Source organism: Neofelis nebulosa, chromosome X (assembly GCF_028018385.1).
Source record: "Neofelis nebulosa isolate mNeoNeb1 chromosome X, mNeoNeb1.pri, whole genome shotgun sequence".
Classification (NCBI taxonomy): domain Eukaryota; kingdom Metazoa; phylum Chordata; class Mammalia; order Carnivora; family Felidae; genus Neofelis; species Neofelis nebulosa.
The window spans coordinates 7,291,396-7,308,463 of record NC_080800.1 but is presented as its reverse complement, the minus strand read 5'-3'; the positions used below and the strand labels follow the sequence as shown (position 1 = coordinate 7,308,463).

The 17,068-nt window shown below is 54.9% G+C and overlaps 1 protein-coding gene across 1 annotated transcript in view; it reads right to left on the bottom strand.

Annotated features, from left to right (window-relative positions):
• WWC3 (WWC family member 3) overlaps positions 1-17,068 on the bottom strand; it is a 118,877-nt gene that overhangs the window by 10,298 nt on the left and 91,511 nt on the right. Inside the window, exons 11-19 of the mRNA XM_058714581.1 lie at positions 15,754-16,319; positions 10,461-10,581; positions 9,349-9,423; positions 8,435-8,521; positions 7,509-7,701; positions 5,811-5,957; positions 5,326-5,477; positions 3,693-3,858; positions 271-435 (exon numbers count right to left, since the gene is read on the bottom strand). Coding sequence (XP_058570564.1) covers positions 271-435; positions 3,693-3,858; positions 5,326-5,477; positions 5,811-5,957; positions 7,509-7,701; positions 8,435-8,521; positions 9,349-9,423; positions 10,461-10,581; positions 15,754-16,319 — 1,672 coding nt within the window. The remainder of the gene's footprint in view (positions 1-270; positions 436-3,692; positions 3,859-5,325; positions 5,478-5,810; positions 5,958-7,508; positions 7,702-8,434; positions 8,522-9,348; positions 9,424-10,460; positions 10,582-15,753; positions 16,320-17,068) is intronic.

Genomic DNA, 17,068 nt, shown 5'->3' with positions numbered 1-17,068 from the left:
GCTTCCCGGGTACCACGAGCTGGTGTGCATACAGACTGAAAATCTGGGGAGGAATGTATTAGAATCTCGAACAGATGCAGAGTCACATATGCATGGGTGAGGGGAGACGAAGCCACAATACTGATTTTCCATCCATACACGCGTGGTGCTCATCACTGGTATGCATGGGAACACGTGTGTCTTTTAGCATAAACAGTGAAAATAACACACGACAAAGGGGGTGGGGGGAAGAAAACAGTCCAGACAGGTGGCAACGGAATTTCAACTTACTCTGCAGACATACTGGCTTCGTGCTCCGGGGGAGAAGGTCTGCGAACGGACAATCGTGCTACTCCGGACAAAAGGCGACCCACGGGCCCTGCGGCTGGGCCTCTCCTTCGGAAGACTCGCGACTTCTTCTGGGAAGACATCTTCTGTGTTGGTTTCTTTATCAACCTAGACAGTAGCTCATCGTTACCATGACTTTTTCTAGAACACGAGCAATAAGCTTCACGTGAACCGTCCCGGCCTTCTGCCTTTGGAGTTCTAACTGGCATTTGATACTTACGTCCAAAACAACTTCTGCTAATTTCTCCCCCTAATACACACCTCTCCACCTCCTCCGAGAACCCCTACCTTCTGATGGTTCATGCAAAAAACAAAACAAAAACCAAAACAAAAAAAACCCAACTTCCTGTCATCCTGGACTCTGCTCTCTTTTGTACACACCATATCTGGTCCAAGATCAAATCCTACTGGCTCCAGGTTTATGAGGAAGCATGTGTTGACCGCTTGTCACCAACCTTCCATTTGGGTCACCAGCATCTCGCGCTCGATCAGCACAGTGGGTTTCTCACCGGTGTCCCCCTCTTCCAGATCTCCCTCCCCTCCCCCATCTCTTCTCAACACAGTCACCAGGGAGACTCCGGTGAGGCCGAAGTTAGATCTGGCAGTTCCCCTCCTAGCCACATGCTCAAGTGAACTGAAAACAGGTGTTCAAACAACTACTTGTACACGAACATTCAAAGCCGTGTTATCCAAACGGCCAAAGGTGAAAACAGCCCACCTGTCCATGCACGGAGGGCAGTTCCCAGAATGGGCAAGTTCCCGGGCAGGAAGCAGACTGCTGGCGGCCAGGGGCTGGGGAGGGGGGCTGGCAAGTGAGTCTCATAGGCACGCGGTTTTACTTTGGGGTGATGGAAACGTTCTGGAACTAGGCAGAGTGGTAGTTGCTTGCACTGGCGACATACTAAATGCCCCTGAATCGTTTGCTTTGAAATAGCTCATTTTCTGTCAATTACATGTCAAAAAATTATTTTATTCCATTTATTTATTTATTTTGAGAGAGAGAGAGAGAGCGCGTGCATGAGTTGGGGAGGGGCAGAGAGACGGAGAGAGAGAGAATCATGGGGCTCGAACTCACAAACCGTGAGATCGTGACCTGAGCCAAAATCGGGAGTTGGAAACTTAACCGACTGAGCCACCCGGGTGCCCCCCCCCAAATTATTTTAGGCAAAGGAAAATCAACGAGAAACCTTACGTCAGATCAGGTCAATCCTGGGCCCCAAACCACCCACCACTTTCCCAATCATCTCAGAGAAAAGGGAGGGTCCCGAGTGGGCCCTGTGTGATCCGGTCCTTCTACTTTTCTCTGTCCTCGGCTCTGACGACCCCCTGCCCCACACCGGCCTCACTGCTGTTTTCTCAGCCCCCACCCCCGCCCGTGGGCCTGCACGTGCAGCTCCCTGTACCTGAATGCCATTCCCCGGGGCCCGCACACGGCTCCGGAGACTCCTTTCTCAAGGCCTCCGCTCAAAAACTCCCTTCTCGGTGAGGCTTCCGTGACCTTTCATTCTTTTGTATTGTAAAAACCACATAAAATCTACCACCTTAACCATTTTTCAGTGTACAGATCAACAGCGTTAAATATAGTCCCACTGTTGCGACACAGAGCTCTAGAACTTTTTCATCTTCCCAGACTGCCACTGTCTCCATTAAACGACAACTCCCCGTCCTCCCGCCCCCTAGCCCCTGGCCACCACCTCCGTGCTTCCTGTCCGTAGGAATCTGACCGCTCTAGGGACCTCCTGTACGTGCAATCATTCGGTGTTCGCCCTCCTGTGGCTGCCTTATTTCACTTAGCACGACGACGTCTTTAGGGTTCGCCTCTGTTGCAGCGTGGAAGGAGGATCTCCTTCCTTTCTGAGGCTGAATGACATCCCGCTGGGTGGCTGTGCGGCGTTTGCCTTATCCACCCACCTGCCGGCGGACACCGGGGTGACTTCTACCTGTAGGCTACCACGAATAGCCATGTTAGGAACCTGGCCGTGCCAGTATCTCCTGCAGACCCTAGCGTCAGTGTGTGCAGACCCTAGTGTCGGGATACACATCCAGAAACGGCACTGCTGGATCATACGGCAGCTCTGTTAAGCTTCTGAGGAAGTTCTGTATTGTTACCCGTAGAGGTTGCACCGTTTCACAATCCCGACCTTTCTGAGATATAAACGCAAATCCCTGAGATACACTCGCAGCCCCCGTGACTCTCTCAAGCGGCGAGCACCCTCGTACTGTCCGGAGTTACCCTGCTGCCCGCCTCCCCCTCGAGGCACTATTTCCTCCACGGCCACGTGTGCAACGCCTCGCGCCTCCCCGCGTGCACGTGGAGAGACAGTGCAAACGCGGTGAGGGACTGGCAGCTGGGGAACCCGGGTGCGAGGCAGGTGGGCGTTCGTTCTACTATCCCAGCAAGTCGTCTGTAGATGTGAAGTATTTCAAAATGCAAATCGGGGGCTGGGGATGACGACAACCCACCAAACCAGCCGGCCACGGCCCCCTCCCCGTTTGAGCTGAAGCTTTCAAAGGTCTTGAGAAGCTGCCCGATGGCCATTACTGGCAGCCTAGCCCGAAGCCACCCGGTTGGGGCCGCGTGGGCCGCGCCTGGGGAAACTGAGGCAGGCGGGTTCCACTTCTCTCAGTACTTGTGCTGTGGGGGGAGAGCGGGGGCCACGCTGATAAAAAGCTTCGGGGAGTTGAACCGTTTGGGAACAAAGTCTCGACAGCGCTGATGCGGTGTCTCCCCACCTCTCCGGCTTCCTCAGACACACATCACCGCAAGCGAGCAAGATTTCTGCACTGAAGATACGGCCGCGAGCACAGCTAAGATCGGGTGAACAGAAGGGGCAAAGGGACACTTCACAGTTCGTCACGTCACCGACGGAGAAAAAAGACCATGAGTGTCCAAAACCCCGGGGACTCACAAAACATCCTGAGCCCCGAAGATGGGAACGGGTCATCGCCCCACAGCACGGAGGGGTACAAACCTACCAGGTTTCGCCGTAGCTGTCCTTTCATTTTACTTGAGAGCTGACGGTACCCGCTGGGCCCATGTGACTCTGTTTCCAGACCTAGGCCCTCATTTCTCTCCCTCGGCTCCCAGTGAAATACCACCTTGGCCGTGGCCCCCCCCCCCCATCCAGCAGCACGGCCCACGTTACACCACACCCTCCCCACAGCCCCGGTCGCGGGCAAGCCACACCACCCTACTCTCGCGTATGAGTCTGTCGGCCCCAGTGTCTTCTCGCCCACCCCCGCACCGACTCCCTCGGTTTCCCAAGGAGGATGTGGGCCCTCCCGCTTGTCGTCCAGGGCGGTGCCTGGGACGGTGCGGCAGGACCTCGGGGGGCCGCATAGATCCCTCATCCTCTTCCACTGACCTTAAGAGGTGGAGGCTGAAACTTCTCGGGGCTGTAAGGGTCTGCCTGGCCGGCAAACGTGTGTCCACGGATGGGGTCGGCGCCGACACAACAGGGCTCCGGGTGCGGGGGGCTGGTCTGGGCGCAGCTGCTACAGCCGCTGTCCACCGAGTCGGCCTGCCAGCTCCTGAAGGCAGACATCGCGAAAGCCCAGACAGGTGCGTCAATGCCGTCTTCCTTCCCTCCGCCTTTTCTTCCCCAACATGGCCTTCCCTGTCCCCCCCCCCACCCTCTTCTGTTCTTTCTCAGGAATTCCCAGCTGAACTTGACTCGCATGGAACGGAACGGATGCTCACAGCTCCCCAGGATCTCGTTTTTGTTTTTCATTTTGTGGATCCTTCCCTTGCCTCCCCAGCTCACGCACAGAACGTTCTGTGTAACCTCCATTCAATTTGGTAAAACCCCTTGGCAGAGGTGTGGCGTCAGAAAAATAAAATATATCGTTTCTGACAAAACTGGAAAGACAAAACGTGCATGAAGGGGCTGAGTCCCCCGCCGCACTCAGAGCACGGCAGCAAGACCCACGCGCCTTCCGGTGGTCGGAGAGGTGCTTCCTCAAGAAGTAAATGGGCTTTTCTGGTTTAGAGGGAAGACGACGTGACAAGGACTTTCAGTGAGAAGGTCTGTCTGTCTTTATCACCCAATGGCAGCTGCCGAAGATGCCAGAATCCTGAACCCTCTCTCCCAGGCCCTCCCAGCTTCCCGAGGGTCCCTGAATACAATGCTCCCCCCACTGCCGTGCACTTTCCCTCCCTAAAATCAATTCCTAAAATCAATTCAGGGAAAGCTATCGGGAAGAAGCAGGAAGCTTTGGAAATAGAGGATGCTCTTCACGGAGAAACAGGCAAATAAAGCAATACAAAAGCGCCTCCAGAAAGGACCAGACAGAAATCCATTCACTCGAAGAGCCTGTCCGTCTGAATTATGCCTCTAACCGCAGAGCGGTCTCTACCGAGTCAAGGGTTCACCAAGAGGCTGCTTGAGGTACGATGCGAAGGGACAGTGCATGACTCCCCGGGGGTGAAATGTCCAGAACAGGCCAATCCACGGGGACAGCAAGGAGATGAGCGGTGGTCAGGGGCCAGGGTAAGAGGACAGCGCGACTGCTCTAACGAGAGAGGGGTTTCTTTCTCATGTGATGAATAAAGTGCCCGGAAATCAACTGTGGCGAAGGTGGCACAACTCTGTGACTCTCCCAGTCACCGCGGACTCGTTCACCTGAAACGGTGAACCGCGTGGGAGGGAGATCATAAGCCAAAAAAGCTGCTTAAATACAGCTGAAAGGGACCTTATTATACCAGTCCCGGCAGAGCAGAATACTTGTAGCCATTCATAGCCGCTCTCTTTCGGGGACACTCCACAACACGAGGAGAGGGTGAAAAGCCTGCGCGGGGAGCTGGGGACAGGGGTCAAGGTACCGCCTCCTATGGCGCTGCACGAAAGTCCCCGTGAGCATCCCGGCCGTCGGGCGGCACGGAGTGTGCGCCCGGCACATTCCACGGAGGCGCGGGTGAGAAGAGCCTCTTGCCCCGGGGCCCTCTGCCAGGGCAGCGGCGGCCTGGCGCCGGGCTCCGTGCGCCCGGAAGGGCCCTACCTCTCGGACACGGCCTCGGCCAGCTCCTCCTTCCGCTCCATCTCAAGGATCTCGTCCTCTGTGTACTCCAGCTTCACGCGCTCCTCAGCCAGCTCACGCTCCACGGCCTGCAGCTGGGCAGTGGTCCTGGCCAGCAGCGCCGTCACCGCGTCCTGTGGGGGGGGGTGGGGGGGGGGACAGGGCGCACCTGAGCCGCGGCTGGCCGCGTGTCGCCGGGACCTAGCCTGGCCGGCCCGAGCGGCTCCGAGGGCTCGATTTTAAAGCCACCAACGTGTGGCGCACAGTCACCAGCTCGTCCGCATTAAACCCGCCGTCACGCATGGCCACAGCTACGGAAACCTACTTCCGTGCCGTCCCCTGACACTGCCTCTCGGCGCCACTATGTTCCGACGCCAAGCATGCACAGACGCTCGTGAGGGGTGGACTCGCGTGACGGCGGGTGCGGGCGGCAGGAAAGCGGTGGCGCCACGGGCGGGCACACGTACCGTCTTCCCGGCGACGGCCAGCGCGGGGTCCCTGGCGGTGGTCCCCGGCCCGGGCGGCCCGCAGCTGCCGAACACCTGCACCGCATACCAGCGCAGCTGCATCTCGCCGGACCCGTCGTAGTCGGCCAAGTTGATCTGAGCGATGCCCTGCACCAGTGTTAACAAGCAGAACGGGCAGTGAGTGATTTCGCCTTGACAGCCAAGGGGGATCTTGTAAGACATCGAGGTCGCCCTCCAATCTTAACCGGAAAGACGGAATGTTTTCATTGCTATTCGAAGGACTGCAGGAAAATGGAAGTGGTCGCACAGGATCTGATTGAGGGAGGCTCCTCGACGGCTGGTTCAGCCCGCGGAGAAAGTGCCAGAAGGGGGCCGGGGGCAGAGAATGGGCAATGTGGAGTGGTGGGTGGGGCTCAGGGTCTGCCAACTGATGAGCCGCTGATTCGCTCAGGGATTTGTGAAACAAGAGAGGGCTGGCTGACCGCCACAATCTAGTTCTACTGCTGAGGGGGGGCACCAAGGAGAACAATTCCAGTCTGGGAAAGAAGCCACCCGGGCTGCCGAGTCGTGGCCCGGGCAGCACGTGGCTGGGGGTACTGAACACAAGCTGCTGGCGCTTAGTTCCTGGGATACCAGATAAAAGATAGGATAGCCAGGAAATGTGAACTTCAAGTAAACAATGCATTCTTTTAAAGCATAAGTATATCCCAAATGTTGCACGGGACACTATACTCAAAAAAGAACCCATAGTTTATGTGAAATTCACATTTCATGAACCATCCTGTATTTTAGTTTTTTAAAAAGTGCTTTAGGGGAGCCTGGGTGGCTCAGTGGGTTAAGCATCTGACTTCGGCTCAGGTCATGAACTCACAGTCTGTGGGTTCGAGCCCCGCATCGGGCTCTGTGCTGACGGCTCAGAGCCCGGAGCCTGCTTCGGATTCTTTGTCTCCCTCTCTCTCTGCCCCTCCCCCACTTGTGCTCTGTGTCTCTCTGTCTCTCAAAAATAAATAACTAAAAAAAATTTTTAAGGTGCTTTATTTAAGTTTATTTCTTTTGAGAGCGAGAGAGTGGGCGTGCGTACGCGCTGGCATATGCGTACACGAGCGGGGGAGGGGCAGAGAGGGGGGGTGGGGAGAGAGAGAAGCCCAAGCAGACCCCAAGCTGGCAGCACAGAGCCCGACACAGAGCTCAGTCTGGCGAACCGTGAAATCATGACCTGAGCCGAAATCAAGAGCTGGAGCTTAACCGACTAAGCTGCCCAGGCGTCCCCATCCTCTATTTTTATTTGCTCAGTTTCTCAACCGTACTTCGTTCCCTCAACTGAAAATGGGGGCAATAGAGCAGTTTTGCAAGTATTAGTTGAGATGACATAGTTGAAGTAGGGCACACCTGGCGAGACCAATGGCTTTCTGTCCTCGCGTGCACTCCCAGGTACAGGCGTCACGCGAGGGGACGACAGTTTCTGAGCAGCCCACCACAGGTGAAACGAAGGAGGGAGGAGAGGGAAGGAGCGAGCTGGAAGGAAGGAGGGGATGGAGAGACAGAGACAAAGAAGAGAGAGAGGCAGGCAGAAAGACAAGAGGAGAAGGGGCAGGAGCGAGACCGAGACCGATGGGAACACGGGGGAAAGAAGGAGGGAGGCGGGGAGGCGAGCCGAAAGGAAATGGGGGGAGTGTGGGGGGGAGGGGAGGGACATACCAGCAGTTCTTCCTGCAGCTGCTGATTCACTGAACACACATATAATTGAAGTGACTTCAACGTCAACATGCTTGAATGCACAGGGATTCTGAAAATTTCATTAAATACCAGGGGGGCCTGGAATCCCAGAGCCTTAGAGCAGTAAGTGTTTGGTGTGCCGGAGTCGATCGGTGGCAAATAGACTCGGATGTGTCTGGAACCAGGAAGCGGGAGGAAAAAACAGAGGGGTGACACTTACTGACAGATCTGTGCGACTGAATCCACGAGCCACACGCATGGATACACACGTAGGTCTCCCTGTTCGGATGCCTACGGGCCGAGTTTTGAAGTCTTTCGGAAAAGGTCCTTTTCTCAACTAAGAGTAAGCCCAAAGAATTTACGTACCCCTGGAGACTAGGGGGGAAGACACGCGTAAAGAGAAAGGCTTAAAAGTCAGTGCCTGGTAAGTGGGACCCATCTCCGGCTGCGGAGCTCACAGAGGTAGCGCCTTCCAGCGGCAACAACGCGTCTTTCCTTCTTCGCGCAGACAAGGGCCCCCGGGGCCCAGGGAGAAGGCTTTCTGTTCCCCTTGTGGGATCAGAGAGCTGAGCGCCACATCACCCAGCTCCCAGACCAGGGTGCACATTTTAAACCAAAACACTGCCGCTGGCCACTTTCTCAGCATCACCGCGGCACATGACCAGCGCGGCCCGGCTCCCTCAACTTCGTCTGCCTCAGGTCACGACGACTGTCTCTAAAACTTACGATCCTTTGGGTTTCAGACCTTTCCCGGTATTTTCTTAGGAATACGCTTTGGAACTCAGGTTCCAAAGCTGCCTCTTCCCTCTCGAAGCCGCCGAGCAGAACCGGTCGGCGAGCAGGGCTGGCGAGGCGGCCAGGAGCGCGCCCCCCGAAAGGAAACGCTGCCGGCCAGGTAGCCTACTTACACTTTGCAGTCCTCCTTCATGACCAGCCCCGCAAAATTCTTTAGTTGGAACACATTCACGAGAAGACATTCGCTGGCAGTGTCGAGCCTAGAAAACAAAACGCGAGTTCGTTGAGCGCACATCCCCCACGGTGGAAACTTCCTTCGGACCGACAGTGGCAGCCCTCGACTGAGGGCGGTTTTGCACCCCCCGCCCCCCGCCCCCAGACGTGTGCGAAGTCAGGAGACGTCTTACTGTCGTGACCGGGTGCAGGGGCGGGGGGGGGGGATGTTATGTGTCAGCGGCACCTGGGGAGCGGGGACCAGGTTCCCGTGCCACACCCTCCAGCACCCAGGTCGGCCCCCACGGCAAAGAACGACCCAGTCCCGGACGGCCACAGCGCTGGCACTGAGAAACACCTGGCCCAATGACGGGGGTGAGCCAAGGAAGTCGTGGGCATGCACGCCTCCTGCCTTGCTAGACGCGACACTGCTGGTTACCGCTCTCCCTGAAACGGGGACTGGGACCCAAAGGCTCCGCGTTGCGGCCCACCCGGCTTCTGGCTGCGGGCACGAGGGGCTGGGCCTCCCCGTCCGTGCCACAGCGGACACGGGCAGCTCCAGGCGGAGCGTGCGCTCGCTCCCCGGGGCTCTCCGGGCCCCCCGCTTATGGCCCCTGGTCCCCAGCTCCACGAGGGGTCATCCCGGCTGTGACTCTCGGCGCTGGAGGCCAGCGACTGAGCGGCTCAACCCCAACCCTCCGTCCCACCACCTCCGTCCCCTCAGCCGAGACGCCGAAGCAGGCTGGGGGTGTCCAGGCGGGGGGCGGCACCTGGACCACGGCGGGGGGCTCCCACCGGCCCGCCCAGCCTGGAAGCGTGAGTCGCCGGATGGGCCCCGCGCTACAGATCATCTCTAGGAGGCTCCTGTACTCACAAGAATCCAACGTGGATCTGGGGCCCTTCGTTACCACAAGCGTCTCCATGTGCAGACTCCTCGCTGTCTTCACTCCTGAACAAACCGGAAGTCACAGGGTTATTCCGCAGGGAACCGATCAGCGCCACTTCGGCGGAAGCCTTCTCGTGTCAGGGGCGCTTCTCACCGAGGAGAGCTTTCTTAAGTTGCGACATAAACAAATTCTTTAAGTGACTGCACTGTCATGGGCCCTGGGGACCTGCCATGCCCTATCTCAGTGGGGACCTGCCTACAAAGGGTTGTTGTTTTTGAGAAAATAACTTGGGATGTCTTTCAAAACCACGTGTGGTATTCAGGGCAAAGCTCAAAAGTAACTTTTAAAAAACTTGTGATAAGTGAAATGTCTGACAGACACCTGAAAGGAAACAATGACATCAAACATATCAAATCAAAATAAAGTCCAGAATCCCCAAAGGTGTCCTGTCACTTTCCTTCAGCTTAGGAAGGAAGGGAAGGAGGGAGAACATTCACTTCTAACGAATGCCTTTCTAGAAAAGTGGGTGTCTCTTGCACACGGGTTCTCCTGTTCCAGCTCTCATGGGCTTAAGGCTGAAACTGGCCAGGGCCAAACAGGAAGAAGTCGTCCTCGAACCACGGAAGGAGGGCCAACCTCTAGACGCCACACAGAAGTCAGAGGAGTTTTCTTTGCGGCTCGCTAAGGCCCAACCTATCCAAGTTGAGAGAAGCCAGGCAAAGATTCTAGCCCTGGAGATACACGCAAAGTTTCAATATGTGGAAGTCTCAGTGTGTACACGCGTTGTGCTTAACAGTGACACTGTGGACGGGACGCCTGGGCGGCTCAGTCGGTTAAGCGCCCGACTTCGGCTCAGGTCGTGATCTCACGGCTCGTGGGTTCAAGCCCCGTGTCGGGGTCTGTGCTGACAGCTCGGAGCCTGGAGCCTGGAGCCTGCTTCGGATTCTGTGTCTCCCTCTTTCTCTCTCTGCCCCTCCCCTGCTCACGCACGCGCGCTCTCTCTCTCTCTCTCTCAAAAATAAATAAACATTCAAAAAAATTAACGACAAAAACAGTAACGCTGTGGAAGGGCTGCTGAGGGAGAAGATCGGCTTCTAACCTTTTGGTTGGAGGCTCAAATACTCCACTATCGCTCGCCAGTGAATAATCGGACAGGCATGCAGACACATGGCGTGCTCTCCTCTCCAACCTCGTGGCACTGTCCTCTCGAAGAGTCACCGCTACAAACAAGAGACACGCCGGGGGTCAGGAGGGGACAGCATGGGAGGCCCGGGACCGTGATGCCAAGAAAGGAACACTCTGAGTCAGCGCACATATGAGATTGCTGAGCGTTCCAGAGACACGCCATGATACAGACATGCACATCATATACATGCATATGTTTAAATATGCTGCACTTCATTTTTCTTTTGATACTGAAAATTTGCGGGAACGGGCTTCTGGTTACTTCTTGAAAAGCTCTTTAAACAGTCACAGATGTCTTTTCACCTGCTTAACCAGCACACAGAACAGAAGATGACAGGGGGACGCCCCTTCGTATCACACTTGGAGAAAAGACCGTCATACCTGAAAGACCGGGCAAGAGACATTACCCCGAATGTGGACAGCAGCTGTCCTCCTAAATGTATCTGAGCAGGGGACAGGGGCATTTTTCATTTCCTTCCTTATCCGGCATGGTTCCTTCCCACGTTTTATACACTAAACACACACTCTATATTTTATCATCAGAAAAAAAAATTTTTTAATTATCCAAACAAACCCTAACTGAACGCGGTGACTTTCAGGACACGGCTGACCCCAGACATGGCCTTGGCAACAACCCCTCTCACTGCGGTGTCCTCGGCAGCCCCGGGGCCAGATCGGCGTCCCAAATGGCTTTTCTGGGGCGAGCAAGCCACCCTGACGAAGCAGCTTCTTTTTGCCTCGTATCTATTGTAATCAAGAGCCCAACGTGGCCTCGGACATTCTTCCTTCCGGCATTTCATCGACTGCCTCTGCCCCGTCCCTCGCAGCGACAAGGCCCTTTCCACCAAGCCAAGCAAAGCGGGCATTCGGTCTTCCCGCGCCACGTGTGAGTGTGCACACGCGAGCGTCAGCGCTCCCCAGGGAGGCAGACGTGGTTAGAGCCCGGGTGCAAACGCGGAGCCCCCAACGGAGCACCGCGCCTCGTGACGCCTCTGCACATACTGCACGTCCCTCCGGCCTGTGCGGCTTCTCTTCGGCCGACCGAGCTCCGAACGTGAACATCTAGACACCCGTGCACCCCGGACAGGGGGATACGTCCAGTCCACCGACGACCAGCTCTCGTCTCAACCAAATTATTCCCGTACCAATTAAATCCAAACGCGTTAAAGAGCGACTGCAGGCTCCTCCCCGGTCGGGACCGAGGCCGGCTCCATGCTGGGGTGGCCGGAGGCACCGACTCTCAAAGTCCAGCTCTTCCGGTCACCCCCGCCACAGGGGAGGCCCCAAAGCCCCCAGCTCGGAATTGCGGACGGAACCCCGGTTTGGTGCCCTGACCCCCAGCAGACGGAACTGCTCCCTATCTCCGTCCCCAGCCCGGACACCCAGCCCGGCTCCTAGACGTGGCTTTGCGTTCCGTCCAGGACATAACTAACACCAGGCAGTGACCCCGAGCACTTCCAGGTAACCCGACGGTACAGCTCTAACAAAATTTCTCCCTCATTGCAATGGCAGTCGATGAGGAGAAAAAGGAAATGAAGGAATGAATCCTCAGTGATCCCAGGCTTCGTCACCACATTCACGGAGCACCTGGCAATGGGAAGCAGTTGCCAGAACGAAGTACGGAGAGCCGTTGCCCCGGGTGAGAAAAAGCACACAGCAGACCCCACGTTACGTGCCCGGCCGCCTGCTCTCAGCCTTCAAGGCAACCGGCTGGACCACAGGGGGCAATGGCAATGAGGCAAGGAGGAAACAACCTTCCACACGTTCACCTTAGGAATCTCTGACCTTTCCATCATTAAAGACAGACAGACAGACACTGAGACCCGAGGACATCAACACTGCTTGACGAAAAGAAAACATAATGAAAATCACATTCGGGGCAAAGCTGGCATTCTAAAACAATGTGAGCCACTAACGTCCGGGAAAAAATGCAGAGGAATGAATACTTAAAGCATTTAGAAAAGTTCTTAGACGACTTTAATAGCCATGATAAATACTAATGTTGAAATAATAATTAATAATAATAATAGTAAGATACGCCCTTTGTGGCCAAGCTCCTACCAGCCTACAGACATTGATTCATTGCACAAAGATGTGCCTACTGCCTGGCCAACAAGGTGAAGAATTCCAAGGTCACTTACAGCGAGTGTGTCTGTCGAGCCGCATGAGAAAAGAGATAAAAAAAAAAAAAAGCATAAAGTGAAAAAACTGCAGAATTTAAGCCAACAATTTTCAACAGAGTATAAGTATTCATAATAAAAACGCCAGTAAATGGGTGGACAAAATCAAGGTTTTCCCAGATGTAGATTAGCAAACACTAATGGGAAATGAAAATAGGAAAAGATTTCAAAACCTGACATATTTGGCTTTTTTAAAGATTTTTGTTTTTAAGTCATCTCTACACCCAACGTGGGGTTCGAACTCATGACCCCAAGATCAAGAGTCGCATGTTCCACTGACTGAGCCAGCCGGGCACCCCGGCACATTTGCTTTTTAAAATCCAAGGAGGACAGGGGCACCAGGGTGGCTCAGTCGGTTGAGTGTCCAACTCTTGATTTCAGATCAGGTCGTGATCCCAGAGTCATGGGGTCGAGCCCTTCACTGGGCTCCGTGCAGAGCGTGGAGCCTGTTTGGGATTCTCTCCTCTCTCTCCCTCTCCCCCACTTGTGATCTCTCTAAAAAAAAAAAAAAAAAAAAAAAATTTTTTTTTTTTTACCCAAAGAAGATAAAAGCATAGTAAAAATATTTAAAATGTTACAGATTACAGTCTATCTTCCCACTCCCCGGTCCCATGTTTTGCCTCCTCAGGCAAAACACACTTAAACACATTTCTTCCATTTAAAACACAATGGAAGAAATTATTCCTAGGGCTTGCTTTGTAAGTTTGGGCAATTTAGAATTTTATCTTACTAAGATTTTATCTTTCTAAAACTTGCTGGAGGTCAAACTCAGACTGTTTTGTTCCTAGGGAAACTAGAAAGTCAGAGGGAACCGCATGATGGCAGGGAGGCATCATAAACGAGGGCTGGGCTAAAATAAGGAAGGTACAGAGGTCCTTGCCAACTGTACAAAGCTACGATGACTTTGGGCTCAAGCGTTCCCACACGCATCAAGAGAGGCCAGAAGTCACCCTGTGTCCATGCCTGAAGCTCGTTACCCAACCCAGCCTTCTGGGAGCACCCACCAGGACCAATTCATTCACCGAGCTGAGTATTTCTAAAGACCGGAGTCAACTGACAGTGTCATGTAAGAATCTACCACGAGGTGGCGGTATCTGAACATGGAGCAAGCAAATACCTCCCCGGCTAAGGAGTCTGAACCATTATAATGTCAGCCAGAGTGGGAAGAAAAATAAAGAAATCAGGATCAGAAAGTCAGTCAGTTCTTCTCCATGTCATCCCGTCTTTCCCTCGGGCCTCGTCTGGATTTTCTGCCTAACAAGACTACTTTTGCATCTCAACCTTTATAAAGACGGGCTGGTATGGGAGGCAAGGCACTGAGAGCGGTGAGCTTAACGACAGATGTGCAATCCGGTCCTTGTTTTGTGTTTTCTTTTTTGAATCAAAGGAGTAAACACGGAGCACTGAACCTGTGACTATAAAGAGCAAAGTGAATGAAGGTCACCTGCATATGTGAATTACCGTAACAATATACCCGGGGGTATGAAAGGTGTGTCTGCAAACACAGAGAAGGCACCAAAGTAACAGATGCCGGAAAGCCACCGGGCTGCCTGAGGACCTCACAGCTCCCTGGTTACGCACGTAGGTGCTAACCGGGAAGATTACTATATCACGTACATAACAACCAGTGTGGTTGTATCAATAAAACTCAGGGTAACAGAATGGTGGAGAACGCAAGAGCCCATCAAGACCGCCTCGTTCAAGGGCAGGGAAGCCAAGATTCAGCCAAGTCCAGGGATGCACTCAAGGTCACACAGCTAACCAGTCAACAGGGCAGGGAACAGAATCTGGGCCTCTAAGCTGCGAGTCTGAAGCCGTTCCCACCAAAACCACCTGGTTCTGTGTTCGCGTTCCATCTCTGCCCCCTGCTGCTGAACTACTCAACGGTACACACCCAGGGTTTCTCAGCGTCGGCACTACCGACATCTTGGCGGATCATTCTCGGAGGTGGGGGGGTGGGGGCAGTGGACTGTGCTGTGCACTGGAGGATGCTGAACCGCATCCCTGGCTTCTGGCCACCAGATACCAGCAGCACCTCCCTACCACCACCTCGGCTGTGACAACCAAAAACATGTCTCCAGCCACTGACAGGTACCTTCCAGGGTTCAAAAACTCCCCTGGTTGAGATCCAGTAAGCTATACAAACACCTAGCGTTTGCTTAAATGGAATGTCTAAAACCTTTCTGCCATGTAAAGAAAAGTTCGGGAACTTCAGGAATGAGACCTGGTTCTCGATCCTCCGTGAAACCCAAAGAAGTTAATCTTGCGGGAGGGTTGGCTCAAAGAGGCGCACGGGGTCAAGAAGAGGAAGGCTGGAGCCCAGGCCCTGCTTCGGGCACAAGCCATCAGCTGGAATATTCTGTAGAACGGCAGTCCAGTTCCCCACACGGGCTACGAGCGGACGGGCCCTGGCGCCAAGCAGAAGCCGAATGAACTCGGACTAGACGGACCCAGTTTGTGCGCCTCGATTTGAAGACTACCAGAAAAATCGATTCGGTGGAAATGACTGATGCTGACTGGCACGTCTTTTGAAATGACACCAATTCTTTTCAATCCCATGTTTGATAAATTACATCTTTAAAAACCGTAAGGCCAAAGAAGAAGAGACGAAGTCAGAGGGACAAAGGAAGAGGGATCTGTGCTGGGCTACAACTCCACTGCTGCTCCTAGGCCGCACACGCCCCGGAGAACTCACGGAGGCCCCGGTACCTCTGTAGCAGCCTCTGAGTGTGGAAGGCTGTGGTTCTTCCCGTCCTTTCCAACAGGCAAGCGCATTCTGAGAACGAGCCAGATGCCCGGGAAAGGCTCCTTTGCCATTTGAACGATGTCTCTGGGACACAGACACGAGGCCCGGCTAGGAGAGCACACAGACGGTAGGTGTGCGCCTCCTGGCCCTACCAACGGTCTGGAATTGAGAGCTCGCTATGGAATCGGAGAGCCGGCGGGCTGGCTTCAGTGCCACCGCACGCGATCTCTTCCCCGATTCGGAAACCCTTCTTCCCCCCCACAGGGCTCATCAATACTTACTTGCGCCCGCGGGAGCGGCAGCCGCTTGGGGTCCTCGCTCGCGAGGTCCTTCCCCGTCCCCGGGGAAGCCGTGCGGCTGGAGGGACGCCGTGCCCTGCGAGTCTTCGTCCCCCAAAGCCGAGGCCTGAGCCCGCAGTCTGTCGAGCGCGCCCAGGCCGGGCACCTCGAGACTGTCCCCCAGCTGGGCCAGGGGCGAGTCGCGCGAGGCCGGGAGGAAGGGCGTGTCCAAGGGCGAGCTCGGGGGCGACAGAGAGGACAGGGAGGAGCGGGAGGACAGCGACGCCAAGGACTGCGGCGTGTCCAGGGAACGCCTCTGCCTGTGGAAGCCCGAGGGGCCCGGGGGCTCGAAGAAGGGGGCGTCTCGTCCCAGGGAGTCGAAGGGGATGAGGTCGAAGCGCAGAAGCTGGCCGCACTCGGCATCCGGCCTCTCGTACTGCGGGAGGCCGTAGATGTCCGTGAAGCTGACGGAGCTCAGGGAACCGCGGCTGGAGGCGAGCGAGCCCCGGCTGGAGGCCAGGGACCCGCGGCTGCTCCCCGAAGACACGGTCAGGGTGCTGGCAGACAGGCTGAAAGGAGAGACACCCCGTGCTGTGAGACAAGCAGCCTGCACACCCCGGCTGGAGCCCCACCGTTCTCCGCTGCGAAGCTGAGCGTCTGGTCTGTTCTAGAGGGAACGAAACCCTGCCCAAGGCTCCCGTGAACCAGAGCGGGTCTTTAGCCACTTGCAAGCATTTAGAAGGCGACTTCGTTAATATTCCCTTTGTTTCTTTCGAATATCAGCAGAGAGCAGCAGTTAGCATCAGAGACTCACGCCCGAGTCCCCAGTCCAGCTCAGACGCAGAGTAGCTGGGTCCGCTGGGTCAAGCTGTCTGCCCTCTCGGAACCCCCTACTTTTTCACTGGGAGCTGGGAAATAATTCCTGCTCCCTCGTGACATTTTTAGGAGTAACTGAGGAAATACTACATAGATAGCCCTTACATTATGTTTCACGATACGGTAAGTACTCGAAAGCAGAAGCTATTACTAAGCATCCAAAGCTTACTTTACAAATAGTCATATCATTAAAAAAAAAACAACAGAAAAATATCCATGCGCATATGGAGATGAATATACACGCTTCAGAAGCGGTGGATTAAATTACAAAACCGACGGACGAATTTGACTTCAGACTCGTCATTCTGCAGCCAAGTCCGGTTCTCCTCATATTCCCTGAATCACACATTAGCAGCCTCTCGGAAAAATACATCGAAGCTGCTTTTCTACCCTGTGTTTACAACCACTTCCGGCTCCAAGTTCTGGTACGAGAAAAACAAGC